The sequence below is a fragment of the Strigops habroptila genome, chromosome 12 (assembly GCF_004027225.2).
Source record: "Strigops habroptila isolate Jane chromosome 12, bStrHab1.2.pri, whole genome shotgun sequence".
In the NCBI taxonomy this organism is placed as follows: Eukaryota; Metazoa; Chordata; class Aves; order Psittaciformes; family Psittacidae; genus Strigops; species Strigops habroptila.
Genome location: NC_044288.2, coordinates 12,855,475 through 12,868,200, shown reverse-complemented (window position 1 = coordinate 12,868,200; position 12,726 = coordinate 12,855,475). Strand labels below are relative to the sequence as shown.

The window sequence follows — 12,726 nt, the reverse complement described above, 5'->3', positions numbered from 1 at the left end:
GGAGAAATGCCACCACTTGAATGTGCCTAAGTACGATCTGCTCTGCCTTGCAGGTCTGAGGTCCCCAGGAGCTGCCCTGAGAGCCATAGTGCTTTAGTGGCCAGTCTCTCTAGAGACAGGCCTGGGGAGGGCTGTGCCTGGCCTGGGGATGCAGGGGCTGACCTCACGGTGTCACTCTGATCCTTGCAGTTCCTCCACGCATCCATGAGAAGGAAGCCTCTTCTCCGAGCATCTACTCCCGGAGGAGCCCCCAGGCCCTCACCTGCACAGTCTATGGCATCCCGGCACCAGAGGTGATCCAGTGGCAGTGGAGGCCATGGATGCCCTGTCGGATGTTCTCCCGGCGCAGCCTGTAAGTGCCATTTCTTCCAACAACCGTGTCTTACCAGGCCACAAGCACGGCATTGCGGGCTCCTTGTGACCATGGCTGTGTCCCTGACCCCATCTCACTTTTCCTCTCCCAGCCACAACGTGGCAAGAGGAGTACAGCACTGAGTGGTAGCTTGGAGCACTGAACACCCACTGTGGGGAGGCAGAATTAAGCCCACCAGAGACACTTGTGCTCTGTGTGAGAGTTTTGCCCAGTGTGGCTGGTCCCACATGCCAAGGGCTTCCACAGCTTCCCCTGCATCCTCAGCCATCTGCATCTGGCATGGAATGTCTATGGTCTGGCCACACCTCACACTACCTGCAGTAAAACTGCTGACCACTGTGCTAATGGGGTCTGAAACTGGGGCAGATTGCAGGAGAAGTTGTCACAGCCCCTTGGTGAGACTCTGAGACAGGAGCTGGGGCTCAACCCCTTCCTGCCCTAAGGTCCCTGTGGTTTTTTGGTCCTTCATCATCTTCTTGGTAATGATGGCAACTAAAGTGCATGTAGGCAGGGGAGCAGAGGTGCTGTGTGCTGGGAAGAGGTGCTGTGTGCAGGGGAAGAGCCAGCTGCAGGCATGGTTTGCCAGGAGGGTGTTTGTGCAGGCAGCACCAATAGGTAGGCAGGAAGGGTGCGTGCCCACTGCCCATGCCCTGGGAAGCTGGGGCAGCAGCAGGGCTGCGGCAGGGCTACGGTGACATTTTTTAGTGGCAGGAAGAAGGAAAAGGGATGCTGGGGAGTTGTAGCCAGAGCAGTCAGGGTGGAGGACATCAGGGTGCCTGGAGGAAGCCAGGTCCTGCAGCCCTGTACAGACTGTTACCGAGCCAGGGACACCAGAGAGCTCTCCATCGCATGCAAGTGCACTGTGGCCCTGTCAGGAAGCAGAGGGGCCCATGAATTATGAGCACTGTCTCCCAAGGCCACCGTATTTCTGCCTAGCATAGCTCCAGAGGATGCAGGAGGCTTCTTTCCAGCTTCCTGTTGTTTACACAGCTCGCCGGTGTGCTCGCCCCGCCAAGCGCTGTGCCCTGCACTGCTGGTGCCCTTGCCACTGCTCTTGGGTGCTCAGCTCCCCCCCTGCTTCCCTGTCACCATAAGCCTGCTCCCGCCATACCTCCCACCCTGTATTTTGGCCAGACCCTCCTGTCTCCTGGCCCCAACTGCGTTTCAGAAGCAGGCTGCAGGCTGCAGCATCCCCAGTCCCTGGCAGATTTAGGCACTTCTCCCAGCTCTCCTGTCTCAGCCTGAAAAGGTACCACCATGTTTCTGTGAGATGCTAGCAGCATCTCTCCTTGGGATGTTTCCCTCCTGGTATTCGTTGAATCAGGAGCAGCAGGAGCACCCTGGAGTGCTGCACCATCTGCTCTCCAGGCCAGCACCCAGCCAGTCTGTGACATCCCTGACTCACTGTCCCAGCAGCGGTTTAAGGCCTTGTTGCTGAGCAGAGTGGCATCAAGAACTGCCCGAGGTACACATGAACCGATTTCACCCCAGCCTTCCTCCACCCATAGCAGGGAAAGATGAAAACACAGGTGTAGGGATGAAAACACTGCCTGGGACACCTGTATCTGTTCCCTGCCTCAATTTTCACATCTATAGATGTTTGTCCCACTAGTGGTTGTGGGGCACCCTTATAAAGCACATTAGAACCATGTAACTGAAAGACACAGGAAATTTTGCAGAGTTAGAGCACAGGGGCATCGATTCTCAGACACAGAGTGGGTTTTGCTGCCTTTGTCCCAGCTGACCTCCTCTTCATCTCTCTCCTCTTTCCCCTGCTCCTGGATTAGCAATAGCAGGCACCGGGCAGCAAGGCGCCATCAGCGGGACCGGATGCCCGAGTGCAAGGACTGGAAAGATGTGTCACAGCAGGATGCAGTGAACCCCATCGAGAGCATCGACACCTGGGTGGAGTTCGTGGAGGGACGGAACAAGGTGAGGCTGTAGCTCCAAGCCCATCTGGAGTGAGGAGCTGGAGACAGGCACCCTCAGAGGGGTCCTTTGTGATCAGCCAGCAAAAGCGGCCTGGAAACAAGCCTGGCAGAGACAGACCTGGGGAGGGCTTCACACCTCTGCTTCTAAAGTAAATCATCAGTGGCCGTTCCCAGCTCTGGGGCTCTGCAGTACCAGGCAGCCCCAGGGCGAGGGAGAGCTGTCATCTCTGAGGAATTACCCTGCATCCAGGGAGGCTCCTGCCGGGGCTGACTGTACAGGAGGATTTACACTGATTGCTGTTGAACGCATTGCACCCAGCTAGGGAGGGCACAGGGGACGTGTGCTGTAGGGGGTCCTGTGGCCGTTTCTGAGCACTCTTGCATGAGCTGTTCTGGGAGAGCCAAACCCCACAGAGCAGCCTGGGCAGCTCGGAAGAGAGCGCAGGAGTCAGAAACTGACCAGGAAATCTCTGGCGTCGGGAATGTGCGTGTGTGTGGCTGGGCATTTCACCCAGCTGACCCCATCCCAGCGGGGTGAGGGTGGTTTGGAGATGCTGGCATCCATCTGCTGCAGGTTTGTGAGTGCAGCACATGTGCCCCACAGAGCCCACTTCTCCATCACAACGTTTCCTCTCTGGAAGGAACATCTCTCATTGATGTGACCTGCAAACAGCCAGATGCTGCTTGCTGCCTGTTTCTTTCTGTCTCTCTGGTAGCTGCGAGTGTCAGCTCTGTGCCATGACGGGGTTCCTGTTCCCGCTGGTGTCGGGCACCAGCCGCTCACAGAGGGATGCAGAACAAACAAACGGGCCCCTGTTTCCGAAAGTCACTTCCTGTTTTCCTACACACCTCCAAAGGCACTTCCCGTCCCCTGGCCTGGCGGGAGTTCATCACTCTGCCAAAAGGGTGGCAGGGGCAGATGTTTCTCCTCCCAGAGCAGCTGAAGGGAGAGGCAGAGATTGGTGTCCCTCAGGCAGGCGAGCAGGGGTGGTGGGAGCTCCCGGGTGAGAAGCCCTTGTGTCCCTCTCCACATCTGACTCTGGTCTCGATCCCTTTTGACCTTTCCTTTTTTTCCTCATTATTTTCCTCCTGTTCCTCTGCTGTGTCCTCGTTCCATCTACTTAGTTGTAACTGTCCTGGAGGTCCAACTTAGGTTGTACAGCTCAGGGACATGCAAGAGTTCTAGGAGAAGAGAGCTCTTCCACTTGCAGTGGGATGCCATGTCCTCAAATCTGCTTTCTCTCCCTCTCCTCCTCCTTTCTGCCTCTCTACTCCTACATCTTCCTCTGGTTTTTATTCTGACCAGAAAGGCCAGAATGAGCCACAGGGTGTGCAGTGCACAGCCATGCACTGCAGGATGACATCAAATCCAGAAAGCCCAACACAAACATAACAGTGTAGATTAGAAGGAAAATCCCCAAGAAACAGGAAAGGCAGCACACAAAAGTGCCAGCAATAGGGTCACCTCAGCTGTATTGAATAACCCCAAGCAACGGAAAAGGCAACACACAAAAGTACTAGTAATAAAGTCACTTCAGCTGTATTGAATATGCACTGAATGAATTCAGTTCCTTTGATTAACACAGGCTAATACATTGCCACTTAGAACGGAAATGCTTCCCAAAGTCTGTGGGATGAATAGTAAAAGGCAAAGTAGTTTCCCCATAGGAACAATAATTTTTTTGCATTTTAAACTTTGTCTCATTAGAGGGATTATTGCATGCGATCCACTTGTCATTTAAACTGGGAGGGAGGAGAAACCTGTGCTTCAAACTGCAGATCTCCTCTAAGGGGAGTGCTTGTAACACATTTGGCCACTCACACATGTACAGTGTGAGCTGGCAGGAGGAGAACATCCTCACTCCCTGGCTGCCTTTCCTGGCTTATTTGGAGGCAGCATCTCCTGGGTCTGTGCTCCCAGGGCAGCAGCCTGGCTCTCTGCCCAATCTTAATCATGTCTTGCTGGAAGAAGGGAGGAGGAACCTTTTAGGATCGTGTCTGCGTAGACTTAAAGGGAGAAGATGACAGCTCTTCCTGAAGTGATGAGAGCTGGGGTGCTTTCACAGGTTTCTTTTCCCCTTATGGATAAAAGGAGTGCTTACAGGTCTGTAAACTCCACTGAACTCTGTGGGACACCAAGTAGTCACTTAACTGCAGAGGGCTCAGGGAATCAGAACTTTGGTGTCCTTTTGGTTTAGCCATCCCCTCAACCCTACATCATGTGCATGTCGCCTTTGCTGGGCACAGGCTTGTCCCCATGGTGACCTAAGGGGCTTAGCAAGAAGTTTACTTCTATGGAGAGGCATCTGTGCTGGCTGGGCTCCATAAAAAGGAGCAGAGATCAGGAATAAAACCATGTTGCTGTTCCTAGAGCCAGCAGATGAGGCTTGAAATGCACAAAGGGCTATTGAATAAGGGGCTATTTTTGCATAACCCTTTCCCGGGTACAGCTACCACCTGGGGCCAGGCTTGCTGGTGTTTTGCTGTCTGCCAGAGAGCAGCACTGATCCTACTTCTCTTCCTTCTAGCTCTTCCTAACTCTTTCTTGTCCTCTTCTCCCCCATCAGACAGTCAGCAAACTGGCCATCCAGGAGGCCAACGTCTCAGTCATGTACAAGTGTATTGCCTCTAATAAAGTGGGTCGAGATGAGCGGCTGATCTACTTCTACGTGACCAGTGAGTACTGTCCCCTCCAACTGCACCAGATGAGTTCTCTGCTAGAAACAGGGAGGACCGTGGGCCTGCCAGGTCCTGTCATTCACAGTCAGCACCTTAAATAGTGACCAGGAAGCCAGCAGGAAAGCAGGGTTATCCCAGAGCTCTGCTGGGTGGCAAAAGCCTGGAGCCCTGGCAGCAGGTAGCACAGGCAGTTTGGCAGGCAGGCTTGGGGGCGAGCCGGTGCTGCCTGTACCTAGGTCCTGCGCTGGGGACATCCTGCTGGCTCCGGCCCAGGCCCAGGCAGCTCTCTGGGCTGGGGATGTGCCTGGTCCGAGAGCATCCTCTAGTGGCACTGCTCCCAGCCCGGGTCCTGCTGGCCGGAGCCCCCGGCACGGTCCTCACCAGGTTTTGGTGGTGGAAGGAAGCTGAGTTTGTAGAAGCCAGAGCTCAGCAGTCGTGGCCCATATGGCGCTGCATAAGGTTCCTGCCAGCGGTACCCTGTGCTGGCAGGAGTCTGTCCCTATCGGCTGAGCACAGGGAGGCTGGCACAGGCACAGCAGAGGCTTATCTTCATGCCTTTCTGGGCAGACCACAGAAAACTGGGCTCATGGCCCTCATAGGCAGTACCTGTGCTGTCAGAGCCACCAGCTTTTGTTGGAGGCAGATGAACATCTTCAGACACTGCTCCAGTGATGCTCTGCATGTGCAATTGTTCAGCCTGGCTGAATAACTGCCTGCACGTGTAAAAGCAGGCATGTGTGCAATCCAGAATGCTGCAGCTGAGCTGAGAGCAGAAACAGCCTAATTCAGACCTCCCAGACTTGTTTCACGTGTGACCCCATCTTAATTTGACCCTGGGACTTCAGCATATCCTTTAGCACTCGCAGGGCTTAAGCTGTTTGTTGCCAGCAGTTTGCATGTCACAGTTCTGCTCTAGATTGGTTTCCTTTACCTTGGATGAGGACGGGCGGGCCTCAGAGAGCTAAGTCCAAGGAGACAATTTTGTTGTGTCTGGCAGCTCAGCCATGAAAACTCATTCACATGTTCACTTCCTTCCTGAAAGCCATTCCAGATGGGTTCGAGATTGAGTCCCAGCCCTCGGAAGAGCCCATAGAGGGGCAGGACCTACAGCTGAGCTGCAATGCAGACAACTACACCTACGAGAACCTGCAGTGGTATCGGCTGAACCTCTCCAAGCTCCACGATGAGGAGGGCAACCCCCTCGTGCTGGACTGCAAGAACGTCCACCACTATGCCACCAAGATGCAGGGGGAGCTGCGCTTCCAGCCGGACTCCAATGATGCCACCTTGCTGCTCACCATCCCCAACATCTCCCTGGGCGAGGAGGGAGACTACGTGTGTGAGGTGCAGAACAGGAAGACCCGGGAGAAGCACTGCCACAAGAAATACATCTCTGTGCAGGGTGAGGGTCCACAGGGCAGGCGGGAGTGACAGAGGAGAGCTGATGCTCTTGCTGCCATCAGCTTTCCAGTCCGTCCCCAGGGGAAGCCACGCAAGCAAGCTAAACTCAAGGTGGCAAAGGCAGGGCACCTGGGTTCTCAAGACACCCTTCAGCAGGGGTCAGAGACCCAAAGGCCCCCAGGAACGCAGATATCCTTTTGATCAATCAGTTTCCCGTTTTCCCCTCCTCCTCTTTGTGCTGCTCCTCCAGCCCTGGAGATCCCCCGCCTCAAGCAGAACCTGACAGACATTTGGGTGAACGTCAGCGACTCCATAGAGATGCGCTGTAAGGTGGACGGCAACCACGTTCCTGAAATCAGCTGGTACAAAGACGAGAAACTGGTAGAAGAAGTGTCAGGTACAGTGGGCTGGGGGTGAACCAAAGGCAGGGAATCATGTCCGGTGGCTGGAGAGCTGAATGCTGCTGGGTTCTGGGAGTTGCTGTGCCCAGGGAAAGACACCCATTCTCTGAATTGGCTGCACTCTGGTTTTAATCGTGTTCTATCCCAGTTTGATGCAGTCTTACTGGCCAAGTCCATGCCTTAGGGCCTGGCTCAGCACTGTGTGTGTGCACATTCAGCTGGAGAGTAGAGAGAAGAAAAATTACTCATCTTCTTACTCTCAGCCCAATGGCTGGAGTCTCTGCTCATGTAGGGACCAATCCAGATCCCATGTAAGGAACACGGGAAGGATCAAGGCACACTGCAGAGGGAAAAGAACAGGTCTTAGAGCTGAAGCAGAGCTTGGCACACCAGCTGGACTGCCTGGGCACCAGCCCCATCCAGCATTGTCCGCAGAGGTTTTGTCCCCTCCATACACTGCCTGGGAAAAGCCCCTCCAGGGTATTTCTGGGACCATCAGGCCACAGAAGAGAACCTCTACCAGCTGGTGCAGTTTCATTCTCCCATCTAAAATGAAACAGCCAAAAAATAAGAGCCCTATTTTGAGCCTGAATGAGTCCAGTATATTAATCCCCCCTCCCTTTGAGTGACCACTACAACCCTCCTTGCTTTACAGGGATTGACCTGGCGGACTTCAACCAGAGGCTGAGCATTCAGAGGGTGAGGGAGGAGGATGCTGGGCTCTACCTGTGCAGCGTCTGCAATGCTAAGGGCTGTGTGAACTCCTCGGCCAGCGTCTCTGTGGAAGGTACCAGCAGCCACGACACCCCTGGGGATGAAGGGGTGCAGTGGGAGTGTGGCCAAGGTCCCACACCTCTTCCCTGTAAAACCAGGCAGCGGGAGGCAGTGAAAGCCCCTAGGCCTTGCTGGTGGCATGATGCTATTACAGGAGGATCTGTAGTCCAGAGCATGTTTAGCTCAGGCAAACACACCTCCCCACATCCTGAAGCAGACCACACAGGACAACTGAGCTGGGGCACAGAATGGGAATTCTGAAGCTACAATTTCCCTCCCATCCCACAGGCTCTGATGACAGGACCAATGTGGAGATTGTCATTCTGATTGGGACTGGTGTTATCGCTGTTTTCTTCTGGATACTTCTTATCCTCATCTTCTGTAACATCAAAAGGGTACGTGACTGTCCCCAGGGGAGGTGGCATAGTGGGATTTGGGACAACAGCATTGCTGTGTTGTGGGGCTGTATGACAGCACCCACTAAAAGGAGGTCATTGAGTGATGCTTCAAGCACTGTCACTGCCAAGGACAGGGTTGTGGTCACGGAAGTGAGGGGGAATGGCCTTTGCCAGGGGGAAGCAGGTCAACGCAAGCAAAGGAACCAAATCCCCTCTGGGAGTCAGCACCCAGTGCCAGGAGAGCATGTTCCTCACCCTTTGTGTTGGTTGATTCCTGCAGCCTGCCCATGCAGATATCAAGACAGGCTACCTCTCCATCATCATGGACCCCGGTGAGGTGCCCTTGGAGGAGCAGTGCGAGTACCTGCCCTATGATTCCAGCAAGTGGGAGTTCCCGCGGGACCGTCTGCGCCTGGGTGAGCCGGGCCCCCTCCCTGCCACTGTGTGCTGCAGCCAGGGCTTCCCACCAGCCCTTCAGACTCATCCTCCTGCTTTATTACACACCTCTGTGTATTTAATGCCTTCTCGCTTTGAGGCCCAGAGCAGTGACGTTAGCCCTGGCTGCTCTGCTGCAAGGTGTCACGTTTACCTTTCCCACACGCTCTGCTCGAGGGCAACAAACAGCCCCTCACTTCTGCAGGGCCGTTTCCTTCCTCTGCTTTGTCCATGCCAACTCTGTCTCAGTTCCTCCCATCACCCCTTCTCTTATTCTCACCGACAGAGCAAGCAGCCACCTGGGAAGGGCACATGTTCCATTCCTTCCTGTTCCTTTATGATGTTTTTCTTCTTCCCATGGTTTCCTGTTAGGATTTTGGGGTTTTTTTTCATTCCATTCTGCCTGTGCTGCACCTGCCTTCCTTCACACTGCCTCTCTCCTTGCCTATAGGTAAAGTCCTGGGTCACGGTGCCTTTGGGAAGGTGGTGGAAGCATCAGCATTTGGGATCAATAAAAGTAACAGCTGTGAGACCGTAGCAGTCAAAATGCTGAAAGGTACGTGGACAGTGAAGCAGGATATACAGTCAGTGTAGGCAGCAAAGAATGAGGCACCTGCTAGGGAATGTCCACCCTGTCAATGCCTGTCTTCTGCAGAAGGCATTTGTTAAGGCCCTGGAAAATGTTTTATCTCCCACAAACACTCCTGGGTGCTTCTGCGTGAGCCAGCCCTGACCTAGGGGAGAGGAGCTGGAGCCAGCCTTCTAGTTTATGGCTTCTTGGCCTCAACACACTTGATCCTTTTGGCCTCCCCTCATGGATGCTTTAGCCTCATTCAGCTGCACTGGGAAGCAAGTGGCAGAAAGGCAGCAGGGACTTGGGGAACTCAGCTGTCAAGGAAATTTAGCTGTTTATAAAGGCAAAGAATGAAATGTGTCTCGAAGGACAAACAAGAATCCAGAGCCCCTCTTCAGCAGGTCACCGAAGAAAGTGTTGTTCCCAGTTGCCTTCTTCCAAATGTGCCTGTATGTTATGTTTATGGACCAGGTTCAGAGCTGGGTAAGGAAGCAGGCTGCAGCTCTTAACCTGCTCTGAGGGCTAAACTGGCTTTGCACCCAAAACCTGGTCAATCCAGGGTGAGATTTCAAGCTTTCATAGCCACACTTTCAAACAGGAATCTGAAACACTCTAATTTGGCACCCAACAAAATACCGAGGCAGTCTCTGGCCAGCAGTGGCCTTTACGTGGAAACCAAATCCTGGCTCATCTCGGCAGTACTTACCACTGCAAGAGTACAAATGACCTGCACAGCAATTGCAGAGGGAAGCCTGGCTTTAGTCTTTTGAGGCATGGCTCTCACCTGACCCATTAGCTGCAGCTCAAGAGGATGCTCCTGTCTCTCAGACTAAATGTACAAACTCTCAAGTAAGGCAAAATGCACATAGGGAAGCTGAGAAGCATGAAAAGGCACAGAAAATCAGAGAACACACCCTGAGGGTAAAATAGAGGATCAAGAGTTGATGTGAATTGGGCGCTTGGGGAGAAGATGCAGTACAGAGAGCTGGCAAGGTCACAGCACTGTGTTTGCTGCTGGACAGGAATCATAAAAAGATATTCTAGGTTTGAGCTGAGAGAGCTCCTATCTCCAGTCATGATCAAGAGACTCGGATGCCTTTTGTTTCTAATTTTCCTTCAAATTGTTTTATGGCTCGTTATCTCTGTCTGGAGGCCAAAAGGGCAGAGATTCAAACGTACGCATCTGTATGTAAGCCTCAAGTCATCTTTTTCCCTGCACAACTATAACAAGGAAAAATGTATTGGGAACAAGTTGCATTGTCCCTTGCTCTGGGTCCGTGCCCCTGCTGGCAGCCCCCTACACAGTACAGCAGGGATCCTGGGATCTCCAGATAAGGCTCTGACATTTCATACGGAACATGCAATAACAAAATGTACCAAGGCTTCGGGGTTACAGTCTCCTCAGCAAGACTCCCATTAACACTCTGCTAAGAGAAAGGTGGTGAGGGGGAGTGCAAAAGCTGTGAGAAGGCATCATGACATGGTCTGTGTGTTTCCAGAGGGAGCTACTGCAAGCGAGCACAAGGCACTGATGTCAGAGCTGAAGATCCTCATTCACATCGGGAATCACCTCAACGTGGTGAATTTGCTGGGTGCCTGCACCAAGCCCAATGGTAAATATCCCAGGGCAGCAGGCTGTGCCTGCTCCCAGAGATCAGTGTTTGTCCTGTGTCCCTTCCGCTGGCCATGTGTGTGACCACACGGACATGTGGGGATGTTTTTGGTGTGTCTGTGTGCACTCAGGGCAGGTGCCACAGCTCAGCAGGGCTGCACATGAGTTGGGGCAAATTCTGACCATCTTAAGCCTTTATCTCCTCCACTGACTTCAGTGCCTTCTCGCCAGGTCCACTCATGGTTATTGTTGAGTTCTGCAAGTATGGAAACCTCTCCAACTACCTGCGGACCAAGCGGGAAGGATTCAGTCCTTACAGGGTAAGTAGCTTCCTTTGCCCCTAGGGACCTGTCCCATGGCTAGGGAAGGAAGATGTTATAGCCTGAAACATGATCTGACACTGGGACAAACACACCCTCTGTCTAGCAGCAGACCAAGATCACTTTGACCAAGTGATCTTGGTTCATGTGCACATCAGGGAAGTAATTTCTTTCTGCAATGGAAGGTAGGTGCTTCCAAGATGGAATTACAACCTAAGAAGAGGAACAGACTGTGCAGCTCGTGGGTGCAGGGGTTTCAGTGTGTGTTGTCTGCTGAGGTTTTTGTTTTGGTCTCCTTCACAGGAGAAGTCTCCCAGGCTGCGTATTCAGGTCCAGTCCATCGTGGAGGCGGTGAGAGCAGACAGGAGGAGTCGCTCCGGGACTAGCGACAGCGCTATCTTCAACCGCTTTCTGCTGCACAAGAGCCCGACAGCGCAGCCGATCCAGGAAGGTAACATTCCAGCCACGGCAGCAGCTCCTCACCACCAAAACAATGCCAGGCTTGGATAGCGTGGGGAATGGGTAGGGCATGACAGCAGGGAGCTGGGACCAGGCCTTGGGGGCTGGTAACTGTTGAGTGGAAATTCCCTGAACAGGGCTATTGCAGTCGTCTGTTGTCAATTGTAATAGACTCCCGAGGCCCAAAAGGGAGGATTAAATTCCTTTGGATTGTCTTAGTCTAAAGAAAAGAGAATTGAGGGGGATCGCAGTGGGTCTTCCCTAGGACAGGAATGATGAGCTGACCCTCAAGTCCTTTCCAGCCCTGTTTCCCAAAGCTCTGTCTGACTGACGTGTGCTGGAAGCTGGACTCATTCTCCTCACACTGGAGCAGGTTCCTGCCATATGCTTTCTGCCACCTAAGCAAAAAATCCTAGAGGGAAGCTGGTTACTCCACTTAGCACTGAGGACTAGTTTTATCTCGCTTAAGAGTATTGCATCCACAGTCCAGGAGAGAGCAAGGAGAACAAAAGACCACTCACTGTCTAATCATTTTCTTGTACTCCTGGACAGTGGATGACTTGTGGCAAAGTCCCTTGACAATGGAAGACCTGATCTGCTACAGCTTCCAGGTGGCACGTGGCATGGAGTTCCTGGCATCCCGAAAGGTCAGTTCACCTTTTCCTTCGCTCCCCTCTTCTTTTGTGCATGCCTGACCAGACAAAACCTGCCTACAGCCACTTTACAGGTGACACACAGGGAGATTCAGTGACCTGCCTCACACTTCTCAGGAAGTCTGAGGTAGCCCCGTGTACACAGAGTCCTTTGGCATCTCATCCTCTCCTTAACCATCTCCTTGTGAAATTTTTATCTTTAACTCCTTCCCACTTCCGCCATTCCCCCATGACAGCTCAGGTTCGGGAGGGGAGGAGTGTGCTCTGAACTCTCTGATGGTGGTTCCTGTCCCTCTGATTTTGCCCCTTCCTCTTTGTGTGCCCTCAGTGCATCCACAGAGACCTGGCAGCCCGCAATATCCTGCTGTCAGAGAACAACGTGGTAAAGATCTGCGACTTCGGCCTGGCCCGGGACATCTACAAGGACCCCGACTACGTCAGGAAAGGCAGTGTGAGTGCCATCTTCTCAAACCCTATACAGACTAGGTCCCCTTTAGCTGTTCACAAACTGCTCTGGGGATGGAATAAACTGAGGAAAAAGGAAGAGTGAAACCACTTGTGTGGCTGCGACCAGGAATGATTGGCCCAGTGATGTATGTGCTGTCCTCCTCCTCTACCAGCAGACCTCTGTCTCCGTCCTTCTGCCCCTCAGTCTGTCGTTAACTTACTCTTCTTTCTTTACACTCTTTCCTCCCCCTTTCAGTGTCTTCATCCCT

General features: G+C 53.2%; 1 protein-coding gene across 5 annotated transcripts in view; it reads left to right on the top strand.

The window, feature by feature from the left end:
* Positions 1–12,726, top strand: part of FLT4 (fms related receptor tyrosine kinase 4) — a 57,609-nt gene that overhangs the window by 35,571 nt on the left and 9,312 nt on the right. For 4 of the 5 annotated variants that reach the window (XM_030505143.1, XM_030505144.1, XM_030505142.1 and 1 more), the window contains exons 10-23: positions 190–352; positions 2,161–2,305; positions 4,872–4,980; positions 6,026–6,385; positions 6,635–6,781; positions 7,441–7,572; positions 7,848–7,954; positions 8,238–8,373; positions 8,844–8,948; positions 10,466–10,579; positions 10,810–10,898; positions 11,202–11,349; positions 11,910–12,004; positions 12,339–12,461. In XM_030505143.1, coding sequence (XP_030361003.1) covers positions 190–352; positions 2,161–2,305; positions 4,872–4,980; positions 6,026–6,385; positions 6,635–6,781; positions 7,441–7,572; positions 7,848–7,954; positions 8,238–8,373; positions 8,844–8,948; positions 10,466–10,579; positions 10,810–10,898; positions 11,202–11,349; positions 11,910–12,004; positions 12,339–12,461 — 1,973 coding nt within the window. The remainder of the gene's footprint in view (positions 1–189; positions 353–2,160; positions 2,306–4,871; positions 4,981–6,025; positions 6,386–6,634; positions 6,782–7,440; positions 7,573–7,847; positions 7,955–8,237; positions 8,374–8,843; positions 8,949–10,465; positions 10,580–10,809; positions 10,899–11,201; positions 11,350–11,909; positions 12,005–12,338; positions 12,462–12,726) is intronic. The other variant, XM_030505145.1, reaches the window with a different exon arrangement.